Source organism: Oryzias latipes, chromosome 14 (assembly GCF_053564925.1).
Source record: "Oryzias latipes strain Hd-rR chromosome 14, Olatipes_Hd-rR_3.1".
Lineage (NCBI taxonomy): Eukaryota > Metazoa > Chordata > Actinopteri > Beloniformes > Adrianichthyidae > Oryzias > Oryzias latipes.
Window position 1 is genome coordinate 22,965,573 of NC_136250.1, and position 21,527 is coordinate 22,987,099.

The following is a 21,527-nucleotide window of genomic DNA, read 5'->3' on the forward strand; positions in this document are numbered from 1 at the left end:
TTTGGCTCCCCAGAGCTTCTGTAGCGTTAGTTTCATACGGCGATATGACACGCGACAAACACACGAAACGGCATGCGACAGCATGGCTACCGGTGAGATGGGGAAGTTTGTTCCCAAGAAAGGAATAAAATCATCTGTTGTGTGGAACAGGTATGGGTTTATGCCACAGACATGGAGGAAGAGACCCCACGCTGCTACAGTAGCCCATCGGAGTCGGGGGGGGGGGGTGTCTGACCGCGACTCCTGCTGCTTCATCGTAGACGGGGTTTATTAATTTATTTAAAACCTTAGACCCCAGATATGAGCTGTATTTTTAATCCTTTAGAAAATGCTGCTACTCTCAAGGTGAATGTTTGTCTCATTTTAGTCTAGACTACAAAGTGTGACTCAAAACACAGCTGGGACTTTAAGTAACCTTTGTAGAATAACAAAATTATATAAAACAAGACAAGAAAAAATGATATAAACAACACAAGTCAAAAAGGGAGGGAGAAGAAGAAAAATCTTATACTTAACTTTGATTCCAAGAGTGTGTTCATTCATTTATTATTCATCCCAGAAATGGGGGGTTGCATTTGTCTTGCGATTGATTAAATAAAAGCAACACTGGCTTTAAGTTGTCTGCCGTTTGTACTTATTGCTTTCCTTAAGTAGTGTGGGGGGGGGAAATCGGAAATCGAATTAAAAAAATAAAGAAAATCTGAGATTTTATTTTTAGGCCATATCGCCCAGCCCTAGTTTCAGGCAAAACTAAAATCTTGGCTTGCACAATTTAAGGAACTTTCTTGAATGTCAAAGATTTTTTCCATATGGCGAAGAAACGGGTTAATCATTTAAGAAACTTTCAAGATTCTTTAAATAGCTTCTTCACTTTTCTCCAAGTAACTTTTTTTTTATCTATTTTGGATCAGCAAAACGTCGTATTGATCAAACTTTAAAGTCCAGTTGAGCTGGAAAAACAGAATGTGATAACATAACCTAAATGACTGAGAATCTTCAGACATCCAATAAGCTGTGTACTTGTGTAGAAAAATACAAATAAAGGAGCAGAAACTATAATTAAAGACAGCTTCATATCCCTCTGACTTTGGTTGTAGTGTTTTTCTTCAGCTTGATTTGCACATTTTATTATTGGTGTGATCTTTCCCTTTATCCTCTTTGATCTCTTTCAAGGGCTCTTTCTCAGTCAGTATTAATGTAAAATCTTACATTAGCCTCTCGGAGTAACTCCAAACTGCCGATGGTCACTGGAAACATGCACACCTTCAACGGCTACTTTTGATTCATTAAAACATTTGGTGTCCTTTCTCTTCCCTTTCCACAACTTCTACGGATCCTTTTGTCAGGCAGCTTTTTTGTATTTTAATCCCCTGGCTAACTGATACCGAAATAATCTTGTTAACTCACGTCATAGCTTTGCCACACATTGCTCATATTTATTGAATAATTAACACATAAAGCGGTCACACTGCTTCTTAATAAAGCTTTAGCTCACCAAATTAACCTCACTAAATAAAAATAAAAACACAGGTAAGTCAATTTTGTTTCTTTAGGTTTTTGTCAGCACATTATACAAGATATCGGCTAAAAAAAAAAAGAAAATAGAACTTGAATAAGACCTCTTTCTAAGCTAAGTACCTTTGATGGACTTTTCAAATCTTTTCATATTTTGCCAAAACGTTTTTTTCTAAACTGGTGAATTAGCTCTTAGTATTTTCCTTTGCATTTTTGGCCAGTGTTTGTTTTCCCCCAAAGCTGACCCTGTGAGTTAAAATTTGACTGTCCTAATCATGAGCATTGAAACTGGTGTGAGCAGTTTTAAGTAAAATATGGTACTATAAGACATGAAAAGATGCTTTTTTACGCCCACTTATAAAGATAAGAGCCTGCACAGCTTTAATTTCTTTCCATTTTTTTCTATGCTGGTTTCACCTCACAAAAATGACGCACACCCACAGCATGTTCGGCATCCCTCGTCTGTCAGTCTTTGTTTCATATCAGAATTGCTTGATATTTTAATTCAAACCCTTTCTGGCCAATGACATTTCACGGGTTTAATTTTCTGGAAAGATTATGTGCAGACATTCTGGTCAGAAACTAACTTTTCTTTTGGTTTGGCTTCTGCCCTCATTTTCTCCCCTTTAGCTGCAAAAACCCTTCAGATCTTTAACATTGAGATGAAGAGCAAAATGAAGGCGCACACCATGACAGACGATGTTACTTTCTGGAAGTGGATCTCCTTAAACACAGTAGCTCTCGTGACTGACACGGCTGTCTACCACTGGAGCATGGAAGGAGACTCGCAGCCTGTGAAGGTCTTTGACCGCCATTCCAGCCTGGCGGGCTGCCAGATTATCAACTACCGCACCGACGCAAAGCAGAAATGGCTTCTGCTCATTGGCATTTCAGCTCAGGTAAAGCTGCTATGAATGAGTTTCTGACAAGCACTTGTTTACTTTTTAAAGACATCCATTTGAGAAATGTCTGTAAGCGGTGGCTCTCATTTGTAATGACCCTCTTTTGATGTGCACCTGCATGTCTGTATGCCTTTACATTTGACTTAGAACTCTGCCTGTTAATTTATGTTAATGTTTAGCAAAACCGAGTGGTGGGGGCCATGCAGCTGTACTCTGTAGACAGAAAGGTTTCTCAGCCCATTGAAGGCCATGCTGCCAGTTTTGCGCAATTCAAGATGGAAGGAAATGCTGAAGAGTCAACTTTATTCTGCTTCGCTGTCCGAGGCCAAGCTGGAGGAAAGGTAACGGATTTTGGTAACCTTCAGAGAGGAATTAACATAATTGGTTGTTGGTAGTATTTCAAGAAGACTGTCCTAACGAGCTTTTTTTTTCTTACTCATTCAGTTGCACATCATTGAAGTAGGCACTCCACCAACCGGTAACCAGCCATTTCCTAAAAAAGCAGTAGATGTCTTCTTCCCTCCAGAAGCCCAGAATGACTTTCCTGTGGCCATGCAGGTATTATTTTATTGTTGAGCAGACGCCATTAACACGGATCAGGTTGTCATGGGCCCGATCCGATTCGGAGTCATTTATTTTGAGCATCTGCCGATAGAGTCCCAATCAGATACCTTTGTATTTAAAGAAAAATGTACATCTTTAATAAACAGATCCAGGTTTTCCCCTGTTTTATTTCATTAACAATATTTTATTACTCAACACTTAAACAGGACACTAAGCCTTTTTCAATGCACTAAAAATGTCTTATCTTTGCTCATTAAGTTTTTAAAATATTGTGACATTTTTTCAAATTTTCATTTTCAGATCAGCTCCAAGCATGATGTGGTTTTTCTCATTACCAAATATGGCTACATCCACCTGTATGATTTGGAAACGGGAACCTGCATATACATGAACCGCATCAGTGGCGAGACCATCTTTGTCACTGCTTCCCATGAGCCCACCTCAGGAATTATTGGAGTCAACCGGAAGGGACAGGTAAGAATGGATTTTGAAATAAATGTCTTTACAGCTGTCCCTTGTTTATTGTGGGATTTACATCCAAAAATAACCCACTATTGACAAAATCTGCAAAGTAGTCATCCTTATTTATTTTTACAATTATAGATGTTTTAAGGCAGTAAAACCCCTCACTGCACACTTTATACACTTTTCTAAGATATTTCCTACTTATTTTCTCTTGTTTAAACTCTCAAAATTCCAACTTTCAGGGAAAACAAACAAAACGTACTGTACAGGAGAGAAGGCTTAGAGGTCCACAGCCAATCAGGATGCAGAAAATGGAAAATGTTGCACTTTAAAAACAAATCATGTGTAATTGCACCCAAAAAAATCTGTGAAACAGCTAGACTACGATTATATTGAGGGATCACTATAGCTTGACTGTTCTTCATAAAACATCCTTAATCATAAAGAGTCACCCAGTATTAACATGTGCAATATTTCACACTATTTACTGAATGTTGGTGATCAACACATCAAACAGTAGAGTGGCCATCAGCCGGGAAAAGCAACAAGTCCTTGTCTGCCACAGCGATGCTGTTGCAGAGGTTTAGGGTTTCACATGGAGAGCTGAGAGGGTTGTGTCTTGGTGGTTTTGAAATCCTGACGCAGAAAGGCGAACCGAGACAGCAGCTGATGATTAATGTTTCACCCAGGCCACACACATGAATAATTGAAGGAAGAAAGGAAAGCTGATCTGAGGTGAGCCGGATCTAGTTTTGTACAGGGGCAGTGTGTGTAAAATGTCACATGTGCACACAGGCACACAGGGGCAGTTATCTGAGAGTAAATTGGTTTCTGATCAGGCTCCTCAGTGATGCTAGTGAAGGGGATTAGTTACAAACAGAGAGTAATATGATACTGATTTATCATATTACTGCGGGGCTTTATAGTTTTCTTAATCCTGGAGGTAAAGCTGATTAATTTGATTTAAAAGTGCAAAAGCTTTCTTTAATTCCAGTCAAACGTCATTTTAAAATTGTGTTTTTATCTTGGTAAATTTATGGCTCAATCTCATTTTGTTGTAATTTTTTTATACCGTTTTTTTGGAAGAGCGCGTACATTTTTAAATTCCTCTATTATTTTAAATGTATTTTTTGATTAATGCCTATTTTCCCAGGTTTCGGTTTAATTTCAAATGTATTGCTTTCTTCTAGTTGTGCAGACAGCATGGTTGTTTACATCAGCTAAATGACATTTTATCTGTGTACTTCATGCATTCTCTTGCTGTAGTCTTGAGTTTTACAATAAAGATTTCAAATTGCTGATAAACGCATGAAATAATAGTACTTGCAGGAGATGTAATGCTGAATTGCTGCATGCAAATTGGATGGAAAGAAATGAACAAAACTTATGATTCATAAAGAGAAATTAGGCTGCACCTCTTTAAAAAGCACATGACATGAGAATGAAGGCACAGGCTGGTGCCTTTAATCCTCTTAGTGCTTGTACTCTTTCTCTTAATGGTTTCCATGTCGTCGCTGTAAGAGACACCAGTGAGAACTTCGTTGTGTGTTTGCATCAGGACTTTTTTCCTCTAGCTTTATAATCAGCATTTACTGCATTGTCTTCGGTCCTGGCCCCCTCTACACACTGCTTAGTTGTCAGATTGCTGTTGAAAGCCCTGTGTTACATTTATTAACAATGTAAAAAAAAAAGGGATTTATTCTACATAGAATTAAGTTTCAGCCCTTGCATGCAAAGGCCAGAAAGCAGTTATTTTCTGGGGTTAAAAAACATTAATAACACCTTTGTCCGGCTGAATACTCGATTCTGATTGGCTGCTGGGTGTGCATTAAAAAGTGATAACGCACACTTAAAAAAGAAGTTCGTGTCGCATACCTTAAATGTTGTATTTTACTGCGCTGGGTTCTTTAAAACAAACTTTAGCTTCATCATCTGGAGAAAAACAAGCAGTAAGAGGTGAACTTTCTTTCTGAACTGATGCCTATTAAATATATTGTGACGACCAGCATATATATCACTTTCCTTTGCTTCTGATGTCACGACAACGCGCCAAACCACATAAAAAATAGACCGCTTTTTGTGAAAAGATTGAACCAAACCGAAAAAATAACAAGAATTAAGTACTAAAAACTGAATATTTATTTATTTAAGTGACCATGGTATTAGCAGGTTGATGACCTTTGAAGTGTGGATTATCAGAAATTAATGCACTTTGCGTTGGATTGTTCAGGCTTCCACAGTGTTTTCTGATAATGCATACTTTGTTGGCCATTATCACTTAACATTCCTTCTTTGCTGACTTAATTATTTCCAACATGATGCATAATAAAACAGAAAAAATAAGGCTGTTAATTTCCTTTCATTTGTATTTGTGGTTCATATAATAAGGAGGCACATGATGGAATATAAAGAATAAAGTAGGATAGATTATCCCTGAGAACTATTGAACATGAGAGAGAGGAATTGAATAATTGATCCATGGCTCACTTTTGCTGAGAAATTATGGCCTACCGTTACTCCTACTAGTTTAGAGTTACGAAAACTCATTTTTTTGTCAAGATTTCTTAGTGTTTTGCTCCACCATTTTAATTTGGCCGAGGTCCAGTGTTACAAAATGTTTTGCCTGTTGTCAATAGTTGGGCAAAAGACAGCTGTGTTAAGTGCATTTTTCTTGACAACCTTTTTCTTGCTTTACTATGAAAAACCTTCTGAAGTCATCCTTTGATTCTTTGCAGATTTGTGTCCGTCAATGTCTTTGTAATACTGGCTCTAATACTATTGCTAAAAATGTGTTTCATCTATCTGGATGAGTGCTTTTGTGTATCACTCACATTGATAATGGGTTAAAAGATTTTGATCAGCAGTAATGTACAAGTACTCAACCTTTTCAGTTAATATAATCAATTAAGAGATGTTTTGGTTAGTTTCCCTTAACTAAATCCAACCTTTTTATCTACTTACACAGGTGCTGTCTGTCTGTGTGGAAGAGGAAAACATCATTCCATACATCACCAATGTGCTGCAGAATCCAGACCTTGCTCTCCGTTTAGCTGTTCGCAACAACCTGGCAGGAGCTGAGGAGCTCTTTGCACGCAAGTTCAACAACTTATTTGCTGCTGGCAACTATGCTGAAGCTGCCAAAGTTGCTGCTAATGCACCAAAGGTATTTTATTTTGAGCATTAAATCCAGCACTACCCCTTGAAAAACTGTGACTAAAAGTTTTCTACAACATTTTATATAGTTTTTTGTATTATTTGTGCTGACACTCAGTTAAAATCCTGTTAATTTCCTTTCAGGGAATCCTGCGTACCCCAGACACCATTCGCCGTTTTCAGGGTGTTCCCACTCAGCCAGGCCAGACCTCTCCCTTGCTGCAGTACTTTGGTATCCTGTTGGACCAGGGCCAGCTGAACAAGTTTGAGTCCCTGGAGCTCTGTAGGCCTGTCCTCCAGCAGGGAAGAAAGCAGCTTTTGGAAAAGTGGCTCAAAGAGGACAAGGTATCAGACAGAAACACTTCCTGAGTTGGCTGTTTGTTTACATGAGTCGCCTAATTCTGTTACTTGTGAGATCATCTGATATCCCTGGAATGTTTTAACTTCCGTAACAAACCATGGTTGTAAACTGTAGCTCTCAACAGTAGAGAACTTCATCATATATTATAGGTGTAAGTTTGGCGATTTCAGATGTTTTGTGTTGTTTTTATTTTAGTAAACATAACTAATGTTGCTGGTCTTGTGTCTTAGTTGGAATGTTCTGAGGAGCTGGGTGATCTAGTGAAGGCAGTGGATCCCACCTTGGCTCTTAGTGTCTACTTGAGGGCCAACGTCCCCAACAAGGTTATTCAGTGCTTTGCAGAAACGGGTCAGTTCCCCAAGATTGTCCTGTATGCAAAGAAGGTACGACGCTATATTCTTTCAGAGGTTTCAAAAAGCTTAAAAGCAGTTGTTTTTCAGTGGACCTGAAGGTGAAATTGCATTTCTGAAAAGGTTTGTTTTCTGTTTCAGGTTGGCTACACCCCGGATTGGATCTTTCTGCTCAGGAATGTCATGCGGATCAATCCAGAACAAGGTCTGCAGTTTGCGCAGATGCTGGTCCAAGATGAGGAACCTTTGGCTGACATCACACAGGTAAGAATAATACACAAGGAAGAATATTTTACTGTCCATCAGGACATTCCAATAGGTTCTTCACCCTGTTTCTGTTTTTTCAGATTGTGGACGTGTTCATGGAGTACAACCTGATCCAGCAATGCACCTCTTTCCTCCTTGATGCTCTCAAGAACAACAGACCCTCAGAAGGACCGCTGCAGACTCGCTTGTTGGAGATGAATCTCATGCATGCTCCTCAGGTGGACCAATCTGCCTATGCTTGACCTTGAAGAGTTTAATATGATTAACTTTTTTTATTATTGTTATTTAATACTTTTTCTTCTGGCTTCAGGTTGCTGACGCCATCTTAGGCAACCAGATGTTTACCAATTACGACCGTGCTCACATTGCCCAGCTGTGTGAGAAAGCTGGACTGCTGCAAAGAGCTCTGGAACACTACACAGACCTGTATGACATCAAACGTGCTGTGGTGCACACGCACCTTCTCAACCCAGAAGTATGTTCCTTTTACCAACTGAATTCAGTTGAGCTAAGACTATCCTTGTTATGAAATCCATCTCATCCACTTTCTGACGCCCTCCATCCCCCTCAGTGGCTGGTGAACTACTTCGGCTCGCTTTCAGTAGAAGACTCTTTGGAGTGCCTCAGGGCCATGCTTTCTGCAAACATTCGCCAGAACCTGCAGATCTGTGTCCAGGTGGCCTCCAAGTACCACGAACAGCTGACCACGCTAGCCCTCATTGAACTGTTTGAGTCTTTTAAGAGCTTTGAAGGTGAGAATCCAGACTTGATACTGGACTCCTGAAAGCCAGAAAACTCTTAACTTTAGTCATTTAAATGCCACTAATATTAGGCTGATCTTGTCCCTTTTGATTTACATGAGAAAGTATTACCTAGTAAATTTCATGTCACAGTTTTTAAACCTGTTGTTCAGAACGTGGTTGAATATTTTGAGTATTTTTGTGCCCCTTAGGTTTGTTTTACTTCCTGGGCTCCATTGTAAACTTCAGCCAGGATCCCGACGTTCATTTCAAATACATTCAGGCTGCCTGCAAGACGGGCCAAATCAAAGAGGTGGAGAGGATCTGTCGAGAGAGCAACTGCTATGACCCGGAGCGTGTTAAGAACTTCCTCAAGGTAAAGAACTTCACTTTGATTTATTCTCCTCGCTTTTTCTCTCATTCATCCACACTGCTGCATGTCTTCAAGGAGACTCTTGTGGGAATTTAAAAATGCGTTTCTGATGTGCCATATTGATCTTATTGTTGGTTAGTCTGAATTGATTTTCCCCATCACTTGTTAATTCCAAAGTCCAAACCCCTATGGTTTCTGTAATGGTTATAGGAATGAGCTTAAACTAAGTGAAATTATGTGCCTTTCTATTTTTGTTTACCTTCTGAATGGAAGGACATGAATCGGGTAAATGTGTCCAACCTCACAGTACAGTCCCTCCCCTCTATTTTCTCTATACCCTTTTGCCCCAACATAAAACAAGATTGAGGCTGGGATTTTAATGGAAGCTGTTTGTAGATAAACTCACAGATACGCTTATGATGCTGCCAGTAGTTTTTAAAATTAGTTTTTGGAATTGATGTTCTGTGCTTGACCTTATGAATAGATTAGGTTTCTAAGAATTCACATGTACAGTTATGTGTGAGTGTGTAGTTAGTGAAGTTTGTTCATCATGAGATGACCTGCTAAGGGAAAAGTCCCTGCTCTTTGGATTGTAAGATGATTACTGGATGGGTTCTGGTTTTTGACTGCGAGTTAAATCAGTCTCATGCTGCTACTTTATCTTATAGAAACTGTCGTTCATTCTAGTGCCAGATCTTTGTTTTTTTCCTCTGGATCTCTTAACAGATGTGACATGCTTGAGTTAAGGATGGCTTACAGTGTTTAGTTTTCTGATAGAAATCATGTTTCTAGAAGATTTTTGTCATGTCATAGCCAAAATAAACAATATCACTTTGAATGTGTCAGAATTCCTTCACTTCTCACTACTTGGTGCGTTACATAGTACATTCACCATTTTTTCGGGTTGTCTGAATCTACAATTCCAAAATCCAGCACCTTAGATATTTCCCAGAAGTATCTGCATAAAAACAGTGTGCATTGATGCTCACTAGATTGGTGAATATAGAGCACAATGTATTGCGTTAGAACTATTTTTCATGTGAAAAAAATGTATTTTCATTTCTTTTTCTAAACCATTCATGTCTTCGTCATCAGAACACGTAAATTCATAGTCTTCATAAAATGTTCACATTAGGGTTTTACTTCAGGAAATTGTTGACATCATATCTGCCGTTTAAAAGAAAAAAATAAAGTGGTGAGCATGGTGTCTGAATTGCTTTCCATGACACTAGATAATCCTTCACTGTATGGTTTTGTATTGGGGAGCATGAAGGGAATTCGGACACAGCTCATAGTAGAATAAAGCTAAACATTTGTATCCAACTTTGGTGGCGTAGACTAGGGTTGTGCCGATGGACGATATCATCGTCCATCGTGATGGGTGACTGACATCCCGATGGAGAGACCACCATCGTGATGCCACGCCCCCGCCACGTTGCGCGTCGACACCATAAGCCGCGGTTACATGTACAAAATATCTTGATGGGATCAATGGTCAGATTAGAATCCAACCGTGTACATGGGCCCAGAAAAAATGTTTTCAGAATATAAAAACGTTCACTAAGGTCACACTTTCGGTCGGAATAAATCATTCGCACATGCGCAGTAGGGTTTGAAAAACGGAAGGATATAAACTCCGCCGAGCGGCTTTTTTTTTTTTCAAACTTTATTGTATGTAACAATTCAATACAAAACATTGTTAAACAGCGCCGAGCGGCTATATACATTGACATGCCAGCTCGGTAATATACGAGACGATCTTCTAAACCTGCTTTTAATAATGTTACGGTTATTATGAAACACCTGTTCGCTCATCATTTGAATTTTAATCCGTGTGGTCAGTGCTTTTTCTGAACGAAGCCAGGATTAGCAGTATGCTAACACGGGCTAACAACATTAGCTTTGGGTGGCGCTGCATGCTGGCTGCACGTAAACATGTAAGAATAACATCAGCCTTTATTTAGTCGGGACACGACTGGAAACACAAATCCGCGTGATTGTTTGAATGTTTTCTAAGGACTGAGCGACATTTCTGCTTTGAAGCTCAAACCGCTGTGTGTGCTGACGATCCGAGCTGTGCTCAGACACACACTTTTAGACCCGGTTCTGAGTTCGGATGCTTGTACCCCTAGAGCTGCGGGACGGATCGCAGTCTTAAATCTCCCACACATACCGCTCATGTACCCCCCCCCCCTTCCCCTAAAACACAAAGCTGTAAATCCGCGCTCCGCCGGTCCACTTCACTAGTGAAGTGCAGGAGCGGATTACTTCTTTTCTATTTTGTTTGTTACTTTTTTGTTAAAGTCACTTCCCTCAGTTTATACTGGATCATCGCGGATTAGTCATTAGTTGGGAAATAAAATGAAAAAAGCAAAAAAACGAATAGCAGTTATATAAGAACGAAAAATGTGTAAATACCCCCCCCCCCCCCCCCCCCCCCGACGATGTCATCGTCCATCCCGATGGTTGACAGCAAACATCGTCAACGGCCAATTTAAGGGACATCGCCCAACCCTAGCGTAGACTTTTAAAGTACGGTATTTCAATTTCTTTTGTTCTGTGCAGGAGGCCAAACTGACTGACCAGCTGCCGCTCATCATCGTTTGTGACCGTTTTGACTTCGTCCACGACCTGGTCCTCTATCTGTACCGCAACAACCTGCAGAAGTACATTGAGATTTACGTACAAAAGGTAAGAATTGATTTCGTTGTCTGCAGCCACGCTAAACAGCCACGACGAATATTCACTGCAAGACTTTGTCTTTTAGGTGAATCCCAGCCGTCTGCCTGTTGTAATTGGAGGTCTTTTGGATGTGGACTGCTCTGAGGATGTCATTAAAAGCCTGATCTTGGTTGTCAGAGGCCAGTTTTCCACAGATGAGTTAGTTGCTGAAGTAGAAAAGAGAAATAGGTGAGTTATTATTTAAATTATATATTATCATTTACAAATTTATTTGGGGAGGAAAAAAGCTTTATTTTGGTTTGGTTTTTACCGATACAATTATTATTTTTATTAGTGATGCATGATAATGAGTTTTTATGATCTGATTATACCTGAGGAAAAATAAAAAAATAAAGAATACCTGAGGAAAAAAAATCATTTCTAAGTAAAACGTAAGTGTATAGCTCTAATTTGGTAAAATACACTTGCAGTACTATTGTTACCTGTAAAGATACTAATCAAAAGATTGCACAAACGCACGTTGTTGGCTTTTTCATGCTTTGCCATAGTTCTGTGCAGTAAAAGCCTTTTACAATTGTCAGAACAAATATTAGGACTTAAATAAGACTTGAAGAGGAGACTTGATGAAAGTGTTGTCAGGGGGAATTACAAAAACTACTACTTGTCAAAGTATGCAGGTTTTAATTACAAGTCCAATGTTATTGACTAATTTTTTACTTATCCGAATTATCGGGATGGAGTCATAATTGTTCATTATGGGTCAGTATATATCGGAAACAATATTATTGTGAATCCCTAGTTTTGATCTTGTATTTTATTTTGTTTACAACTGATCTGATCTGCTGATCCCCAAAAACAAAATTCCCTTCCAGGCTGAAGCTGCTGCTGCCTTGGCTGGAGTCTCGCATCCATGAAGGCTGTGAAGAGCCTGCTACCCATAATGCCCTTGCTAAAATCTACATTGATAGCAATAACAACCCTGAACGCTTCCTTCGGGAAAACCCTTACTATGACAGCCGTGTGGTAGGGAAGTACTGCGAGAAGAGAGACCCTCACCTGGCCTGTGTGGCTTATGAGCGAGGAACGTGCGACCAGGAGCTCATTAATGTGAGGATGCATTTCTCCCTCTAGTTTCTCATTTTGACTTTTTTTTCTTCTTTAACTGATGGCATTTCTGTGAATTTTCTTTTCATCTCTGCAGGTCTGCAATGAGAACTCCCTCTTCAAGAGTTTGTCTCGCTACCTGGTCAAACGCAAAGACCCGGATCTGTGGGCCAGTGTGCTGCTCGAGACCAACCCCTACAGACGACCACTCATCGATCAGGTACAGCCAAGTCAAACCATTTTGCCTTCTTTCATTATTCCTTCCTCATTCTTCTCTGAGCTCTTCTTTGTCTGCATTTGTGCTCGCAGGTGGTGCAAACAGCGCTGTCGGAGACCCAGGACCCAGAGGAGGTATCTGTCACCGTTAAGGCCTTCATGACTGCCGACTTGCCCAATGAGCTCATTGAATTACTGGAGAAGATTGTGCTGGACAATTCTGTCTTCAGTGAACACAGGTATCTGATGCTGATGCTGCACAAACTGTTGATCAGGAAATTCTCCTGCATTTTTGGATAACCAGCAGTTGAGTGTGCTCATAAGCAATTTTATTTCGCCTTTTCTTAGAAATCTGCAGAACCTGCTGATCCTGACTGCAATTAAAGCTGACCGCACCCGTGTGATGGAGTACATCAGCAGGCTAGACAACTATGATGCTCCTGACATTGCAAACATCGCCATTAGCAACGAACTCTTTGAGGAAGCCTTTGCCATCTTCAAGAAGTTTGACGTCAACACCTCTGCTGTGCAGGTCTGTCTCTTTTTGCACTCGTCTTTGTGACTTCAAGAACAAAGCGAGTCTTACCTTTGTGGTTTCTTCCTCTCAGGTGCTCATTGAGCATATTGGCAACCTGGACCGAGCATACGAGTTTGCAGAACGTTGCAACGAGCCGGCCGTATGGAGCCAACTGGCTAAGGCTCAGCTACAGAAGGAGCTAGTTAAAGAGGCCATTGACTCCTACATTAAAGCTGATGACCCATCTGCTTACATGGAGGTCGTACAGGCAGCTGACAAGAGTGGTAAGGAGACTTGTTGACCTTGAATGGAAGAGGCCTGGCTGAGATATTTTGTAGGAAGAAGTCAAGTAGGCCTGCATACTTCGGTGCTGAGGATGGACATTAGTGTATACATTCTTTCAACTACCGTAACTCTTCAAAGGTTTACGCAATTAATGTAATTCCAGTGGATAGTGAAGCGGAGAAAAGAGGTTTTGCACCGTAATGCAACCCATAAAGTGTTGAACGACGGCGCAAAACCCTTTTTCTAGCTGACAGAATCGGCTGGTTTACGTTGATTTCATAATGTAAACCATATGTTATTTAGGTGGTGTTCTCTGACGTTAAAGGGTTTAAAAGGAAAATATTTGCCATAGTAAATTATTAAGTCAAAAAAGTCAAGTTCAGTTTTTCCTTCATAAGGTGTATGTGTAATTTTTTCTCCAGGTAATTGGGAAGACTTGGTGAAATTCCTTCAAATGGCTCGAAAGAAGGCTCGCGAGTCTTACGTAGAGACAGAGCTGATCTTTGCCTTGGCCAAAACCAATCGTCTGGCTGAACTTGAAGAATTTATCAATGGACCCAACAACGCTCACATCCAACAGGTCAGTCTTAGTTAAAACCCTATTGAGCTGTTGCGTCAGAACTAAACCATTGTTTCTCCACGCTGCCATTGTTCAGGTTGGCGACCGCTGCTACGATGAAAAAATGTATGAGGCGGCTAAACTGCTTTACAACAATGTGTCCAACTTTGGCCGCCTGGCTTCAACCCTGGTGCACCTGGGAGAGTACCAGGCTGCTGTAGATGGTGCTCGCAAGGCCAACAGCACTCGCACCTGGAAAGAGGTGTGCTTCGCCTGTGTGGATGGACAGGAATTTAGACTGGCTCAAATGTGCGGCCTGCACATTGTGGTTCATGCTGACGAGTTGGAGGAACTAATCAACTACTACCAGGTTAGAGGGGTTTTCTTCTGGATTTCCCACTTCTAGAATTTCTGTTCATCCCTTTTGAGAATTTAGCACACATTCTTGTCTCTCAGGACCGTGGCTACTTCGAAGAGTTGATCACCATGCTAGAGGCTGCTCTCGGCCTTGAGCGAGCCCACATGGGTATGTTCACGGAGCTCGCCATCCTTTACTCCAAGTTCAAGCCACAAAAGATGAGGGAGCACCTGGAGCTCTTCTGGTCCAGAGTTAACATCCCGAAGGTCCTAAGGGCAGCAGAGCACGCTCATTTGTGGGCTGAACTGGTGTTCCTGTACGACAAGTACGAGGAGTACGACAATGCCATCATTACCATGATGAACCACCCAACGGATGCCTGGAAGGAGGGCCAGTTCAAAGACATCATCACCAAAGTACATTTTCACTCATTTATAGAGTTTTATTGGTCAATATAGAAGATGGCTATTTAGAAAGCTGCTTAATTCTTATTCTACCAATGGAATCTTGAAATACCAGTTAACTAAAAATCTTATTTTTTTGTGGCTTTCATTTATTTTATTGAAGATTTGTCAACATACGAGGAGAAGTAAAGCCTTGACACGTCTTCCATTTTCTGTGTAATAAATTCCTCCACTTCCTCTTTTGCAGGTGGCCAATGTGGAGTTGTACTACAAAGCTATTCAGTTCTACCTGGAGTTCAAGCCTTTGTTACTGAATGATTTGCTCTTGGTGCTCTCGCCCAGACTGGACCACTCGCGCGCTGTCATCTTCTTCACCAAGGTAACCACTCGTTCTCCTGCTCGTGTGACTGAAAGATGCATGTCGTCTTCTTGATTTTAAGATTTGGTTGTTTCACTTTGTTTAAAGGTGAAGCAGTTGCCTCTGGTCAAGCCTTACCTGCGGTCCGTACAGAACCACAACAACAAATCAGTCAACGAAGCACTTAACAACCTCTTCATCTCAGAGGAGGACTATCAGGTGAGCGTCTTCAGCCTTAGCATGTCAATGTGGGTGGGTATAAACGTTTGCTTACTTCTATTTCCATGTTTCTTACATCAGGCACTCAGAACATCAATAGATGCCTACGACAACTTTGACAACATCTCTTTGGCCCAACGTTTGGAGAAACACGAGCTAATTGAGTTCAGAAGAATTGCTGCCTACCTTTTCAAAGGCAACAACCGCTGGAAACAGAGCGTGGAGCTGTGCAAGAAAGACAAGCTTTACAAGGTGCTCTGTCCTCTTTGGTTTTTAGGGAAAAAGTCATCAGTAAAAATGGCAAGGATTGTGTTAAAAGAATAACATTAACAAGCAAATTTGTGGTGTTTTTTTTTTTTCTCCACTTGACAGGATGCCATGCAGTATGCATCAGAGTCCAAGGACATAGAGCTGGCAGAAGAGCTGCTCTCCTGGTTCCTTCAGGAGAATAAGAGGGAGTGTTTTGCAGCCTGCCTGTTCTCCTGCTACGACCTGCTACGACCAGATGTGGTGCTGGAGACATCCTGGAGACACAACATCATGGACTTTTCTATGCCATACTTCATCCAGGTCATGAGGGAGTATCTGTCCAAGGTTGGTGAAGACAGGAGCAGTTCATGGTAGTGCATTTTAAGAGCTTTAGCACAGTAGTTATCAAAAAGTATCACAAAAAATAATAATGAGGCAAAACTTGATAGCAATCATATTCTTAACTCAACTCCAGAATTACGCCGACATCCTCAAGTGTGAGATGCATTCTTTGTTTCCAAAAACTGACGTGGGCTGGATCCATTCAGTCATTCTTTGTCTTGGAAACCTTTTCGTTCGAGGTCAGCGTATCACCCTCAGTGTGCAAATCCCCCTGGCTAATTTATCTGAGCAGCACGCCTCCTACTTGCTAACTTTCTGATAATGTTAGGTTGGTCGGTGGAGGTTTGGTGCACCACGCTCTCGTGAATGTTAGTAGCAGTTGGAAACTTTAAAATTTAAGAATTCAGAGCACTTTAGATTCTCTTCATAGTTAGATGGCAGTGTTAAGGTACTTTGTTTCTATGGTAACTGCACTACAATCTTGCTAAAGTAACAAAATACATCAGTGTTCCCTGCCGGTTAAAAGAAACGTAATAAATTCAGATTTACATTTACGTTCCAATACATGAACACTTTCCTTAAACATACATGAACGTTTTCACACCATTTTCTTTAAACTCTCAAATAGGGCTGCACGATATGAGGAAAACTTGCGATATGCGATATTAGTGATCAATATTGCGATAACGATAAATTTGCGGTAAATAAACAAATAGAAAAATAAACAAAAACATCATTCCCATTTCATTGCAACAGTTTAAAAATTATACTCCAAATGACCCTCATCGACACGGGGGACAAACGTCAGGGTGGCTAACCCTGGTCCTCAAGAGCCTCAACCCTGTCTGTTTTCCAATTCTCCCTAGACTGCTCGATAATGATAACCAAAATCAGGTGTGTTCAGTCAATCAGGATGTGAAATCACTTGAGTCAGCCAATCAACAGCAAGCTGGTTAAGGAGAGCTGGAAAACAGGCAGGGTTGAGGCTCTTCAGGACCAGGGTTAACATAATAGGCCTCCATCTGATTGGTCAACAATGGGAAGGCGTCCATCTGATTGGTCAAAGCATAAAGGGATTTATTTGATTCGTTAAATGCTTCAAGCTGCTAGAAGATTGTTTTAACACATTTTGGGTTTGCGATTTATTGCGATATTCGCCGTCTTTTGCGATATGCATATTGCAGAGCTGGATATTGCGATAACGATAAATTTGCGGTATATTGTGCAGGCCTACTCTCAAAGTTCAAACCTTCCTAGAAAATAAGTCCAGGATTACAGGATGAAAACGCAATCAAAGTCTAATGTAACTCTGGTGAGCTGAACTCATTTTGTACAGACGATTGATTGACATGGTCTACACTCAATCAGGACGCAGAACACAAAAGAATAAAAAAAGCTTGAAGAAAGTCCAAAACCGGCGAGACCGTGAAAGTTTAATCTTGATATCCTTAGGGACCACTGTGTGTGTATATATATATATTTCTTTAATAAGTAATTAACATTTGATGATTCTCTGCACTATATTGTCAAAGTAAACTTCAGAATCTTCCATTTAAGTGACGGTCCCAATATTAATCCACATATGGAAGCTGTTGCTCTTTTAGTACAGGTTTCACACACAGGCTTAAATCAATATTTGCTTCATTTTTTAACTGAAAAGTGCTTTAGTTTTAGGTTAAGTGCTTCACATTCCTATTTTGGTTTTCACTTCTAAAATTTGACTCGCCAAAGAGTAAATTGAGAATAATGGATCCAAACAAGCCAATAATGGTTCTCGTCAAGTTCTGGTAACATTAAAAATCAAATGTATTAAAAGATTTTTTCTATTTCATATTTTTTATTTGAAAAACAGTTTTGCTGTGTTTATGAACTTACTGCGATACATGGAGTGGTGTTGTATTGAGCTTCTGGAGAGGTTTAAACATGGACACTTGACCTTTTGGAGTTTGACAGAAATTACTAAAAACCAGTCAAACCTCAATGAGATCCTCAGTGAATCTCACTCTACTTTCACATTTTCTCTTCCAGGTTGATGCAGTAGAAAATGAGGTGAAAACTCGAACTTTTGATCTGGTATTGAGCTCGGCAGAACCTGAATGTGCATGGATTGACTTATAACAGTGATGTCCAGGCACATAACCCTCAACCAAACCTTCAACTCTGATTGAAATAATCTGTTGTAAAAACAGAGAAGTTGAGGTTTTTCACTTGAAGAGTTTTGAAGAAAATCCACCAAAACAAATTTTACTTTCAAGAGGAACTGTGTTAACCCCAAGTTCAAGGCTGAAATGATATGTGGCTACAAACCTTTGACTCCAGTTGTTTGAAGTGGTCGTGTGTTATTTGATGTTGGAGCATGTGTTAGTACATCTCTAAGATTTGTCTGGTTTCTTCTGCATCGCACTGCTGGAGTTCTGAAACCCCCCTGCTGACAGGAAATTGATATCTTGTAGTCTGTGTAGTTTGAAAATAGGCTCCGGACTAACCGAATGATGAATGCTCATTTAAAGATGACATTCTGCTGCCTGTCTAATTTTTGTTTCAGAAATGTCCCATATGTTGGTGCTGCCAATCATTTGTTTGCTCATCTCAGTTTCTGCCTGCATATTTAAATAATTTTCAGAGATTTGAACAGTTGTCTGGTGACATTTGAGGTATTTAGTAGAATACTTCTTTTTCATAAAGGGCTAAAACATGTTTAGAAATCTGCTCCCCACCCATCTCCTGATATTCTAAGAAAGCCTCCTTTTAGTTTAAGAAAATTGACACAACAGTTTAAACAATAAAAATCAGGCCACTTCATGCAAACATCTAAACAGATGCAGGACACTTTTGTAATAATGGACCCGGTTTCACGGCGTTGAATTGTTGGAATGTGACATCAGTCCTCCAAACTTCTGCATAGCCTTTGTTCCTAATTGTAGATTTATTTACCGTTATGCAGGTCGATAAACTTGAAACCTCAGAGTCGCTGAGGAAAGAGGAGGAGCAGGCAACAGAGACGCAACCAATTGTCTACGGTAACAAAAACCCTGTTTTCACTTCTTTCTGTTGTGTTAAAGTTGAGTCATGGCATCTGGACTTAAAGGTGTCTTCCACTGAAACGTCTCGCCACTCATCCAAGTGGCTTCATCCGTCAGATCTGTCATCAGACTGATGTCACCTGGTTGGATGAGAACATTCATTGACATTTTTTTCTATTAACTGTTTTTCCCCCCTGATGATCACTAGAAAATTTAAATACCATTAAGTTTTTCTGTACAGCCTTAAATACATTTCAGCATTACATATTGTTCGAAAAGGACAAAAGCTGAAATTTCATGAAAGTTTTAGGGATTGTTTTTATTATTGGAGGTACAGCTTTTATTAATGTTTTTTGATATTACTCACCATTTTTGTTGCACCGCTAATGTGAGGTTGGGGGTGTAAGCTAGTGCAGAAACTTTGTCCTAGAAAAACGACAAACGATATATATATATTTTTTATTTTTGTCTAAAAATAGGATAATCATAATTAAAAGACGACTGGAAACGCTTACACGATAGATCAAAACATGATGGAAGTGGGACTTTAAAGAAGTAGTCAGAGATTATTTCCTAAAGCTTTTCTTCTGTGTTGCAGGAACGCCGCAGCTGATGCTGACGGCGGGTCCCAGCGTACCCGTGGCCCCTCCTCAGCCGTATGGCTACGGCTTCCAGCCAGGATTTACTCAACCGGCAGCTCAGCCAGGCTTCGGCTACGGCATGTAAAGACCCTGACCCCCCCCCCCACACCTTTTCTGTCCACATCCAGTCTGGAGCTGCATCCATCCATCTCCCACAGTCCTTCTCCACATCATGATTGTCTCTCCAGGTTCTGTACGGAGCTGGAGTTTATCGCTGAAAACCTTTTCTTTTCCAAACCTTTTTTTTTTTTTTTTAAACTTGTCATGAAGGACTCAGCTATATTTTTGTCAAAAAGATTAAAAAATCAAATAATTTTCTCACATTCCATAATAACTAGATTAAAATTTCCTTCTTTTTTTTTTGAGTGGGAAGTGGTTTCTGTTGAATGAGGGGCTTGTGGGAGGAGCCAGATCTCTTGTCAAGTGAAAACAAAAAAAAAAAACAGGTCTGTTGTGAAGCATCTGATTTGCACTCTGTTAGAAGAAATTATTGTAGAACTTCTTTCATGTATGTGAGCAGCTTTTTCTGTCCCCCTGTAAAATGCATTTAATCGTTGTATATTCCGACACAGAAACTGCTGTCAAGGTCCTTTCTACAGCACCACCATCAAACCAACTGCCGCTTCGTTGACCACGGTTGTGAAACACTACGTCTCCTAAGCTCTCTCTCACAGCTCGTTTTGGAAGAATATTTGAAACAAAATTTACAGAAACGTTTATTTTCAGCAAAGGTTCCCTTGTTGATCTTTTTAGAGAAAGTTTCCACGTTGCTTTAACAGAAAACCATTCCACCTCAGGAGGGACTGAACATCTGCCTGCGTGCAACTAACACGCCGTTACTGACTGCAAGAGATGATGTTGAAACGTTCTGGTCCCGCTGTGTGCTCACCAGCATCTAACTTATACAGTTGACCTGCTCGTCCTGAATATAAACACATGTGGAGGGTGGGGTTGAAGTTTTTATTAAAGGCTTGCTTGTATAAAAGAAATCAAACATTAACTCCTTATATTATCAAATTTATCTTGGATTAAATTGTGCACTTATGATATTTGATTGTGCATTATCAGGATCAGAATAAATGAAAGAGCCGCTCTGTTTTTCACTTAAAAAAATAAAAGCTTCTTGTTTGTCAACTGCTGTGTAAAATGTTTTCTTTCAACAACAAAAACGCCTGATTACACTTTAGTCTTCCCAGTTTCTATTCATTGGTGGAAGAATGTACCAGTGCCACCTTCTGGTTCCTCAATGATGGATTAGCTACACGTTTGTGAGAATATTGGTGTTTTGGAGGCAGGAAAAAAAAATTAGCAACATGTTTTTTAATTTATATTAGTTTGATGTGCTTTTTAAACAAGTCAAAGAAATTATTTAGAGAAAGAAAAGATTATTTAACCCTTTTGCTGTCCTAGGCACTTTGACATTGAGAGTGGGGTCATCTAGACCCCACAAGAGGGTGCGCTGAACTTTTTTCAATGATTTCCATGGATTACAATCCTCTCCACCTTTGTCATGGTAGGGAAAACACGTCAATGTTCATCTTGATCCCATAGGATAGTCCTACGGGTCAGAAATGACCTGCCCCACAAAAAAACAGCTTAATTGAATTTCAAATCTAATTTTTTTTGTACATGATGAAATAACCAGTTACTTATAAATTGTTTAATTTAACGGGGTAGTGCTCTTTCCTCTCAGCGAGAAGGTCCTGGATCAAATCCCAGCAGTTGTGTGTGGAGTTTGCATGTTCTCCTTGTGCATGTGTGGGTTTCCTTGGGAGACTTTAGTTCCTTCCACAGTCCGAAAACCTGCTTTATGGGTTCATTGGTAACTCTTAATTCCCTCTCTGTGTGTGTGTGCAGCTGTAACAGACTGAACTGTTCTC

General features: G+C 40.2%; 1 protein-coding gene across 1 annotated transcript in view; it reads left to right on the forward strand.

The window, feature by feature from the left end:
• cltca (clathrin, heavy chain a (Hc)) overlaps positions 1-20,781 on the forward strand; it is a 31,130-nt gene extending 10,349 nt beyond the window's left edge. Inside the window, exons 3-30 of the mRNA XM_023962702.2 lie at positions 2,146-2,414; positions 2,597-2,758; positions 2,862-2,975; positions 3,282-3,455; positions 6,412-6,609; positions 6,744-6,944; positions 7,191-7,343; positions 7,452-7,574; positions 7,658-7,795; positions 7,888-8,052; positions 8,149-8,329; positions 8,530-8,693; positions 11,256-11,381; positions 11,458-11,600; positions 12,245-12,479; positions 12,574-12,696; positions 12,786-12,931; positions 13,041-13,224; positions 13,301-13,493; positions 13,917-14,074; positions 14,151-14,423; positions 14,510-14,827; positions 15,063-15,194; positions 15,282-15,392; positions 15,474-15,644; positions 15,765-15,986; positions 18,928-19,003; positions 19,605-20,781. Coding sequence (XP_023818470.1) covers positions 2,146-2,414; positions 2,597-2,758; positions 2,862-2,975; positions 3,282-3,455; positions 6,412-6,609; positions 6,744-6,944; positions 7,191-7,343; positions 7,452-7,574; positions 7,658-7,795; positions 7,888-8,052; positions 8,149-8,329; positions 8,530-8,693; positions 11,256-11,381; positions 11,458-11,600; positions 12,245-12,479; positions 12,574-12,696; positions 12,786-12,931; positions 13,041-13,224; positions 13,301-13,493; positions 13,917-14,074; positions 14,151-14,423; positions 14,510-14,827; positions 15,063-15,194; positions 15,282-15,392; positions 15,474-15,644; positions 15,765-15,986; positions 18,928-19,003; positions 19,605-19,732 — 4,781 coding nt within the window. The 3' untranslated portion in view covers positions 19,733-20,781. The remainder of the gene's footprint in view (positions 1-2,145; positions 2,415-2,596; positions 2,759-2,861; positions 2,976-3,281; positions 3,456-6,411; positions 6,610-6,743; positions 6,945-7,190; positions 7,344-7,451; positions 7,575-7,657; positions 7,796-7,887; positions 8,053-8,148; positions 8,330-8,529; positions 8,694-11,255; positions 11,382-11,457; positions 11,601-12,244; positions 12,480-12,573; positions 12,697-12,785; positions 12,932-13,040; positions 13,225-13,300; positions 13,494-13,916; positions 14,075-14,150; positions 14,424-14,509; positions 14,828-15,062; positions 15,195-15,281; positions 15,393-15,473; positions 15,645-15,764; positions 15,987-18,927; positions 19,004-19,604) is intronic.
• Positions 20,782-21,527: the final 746 nt, after the last annotated feature.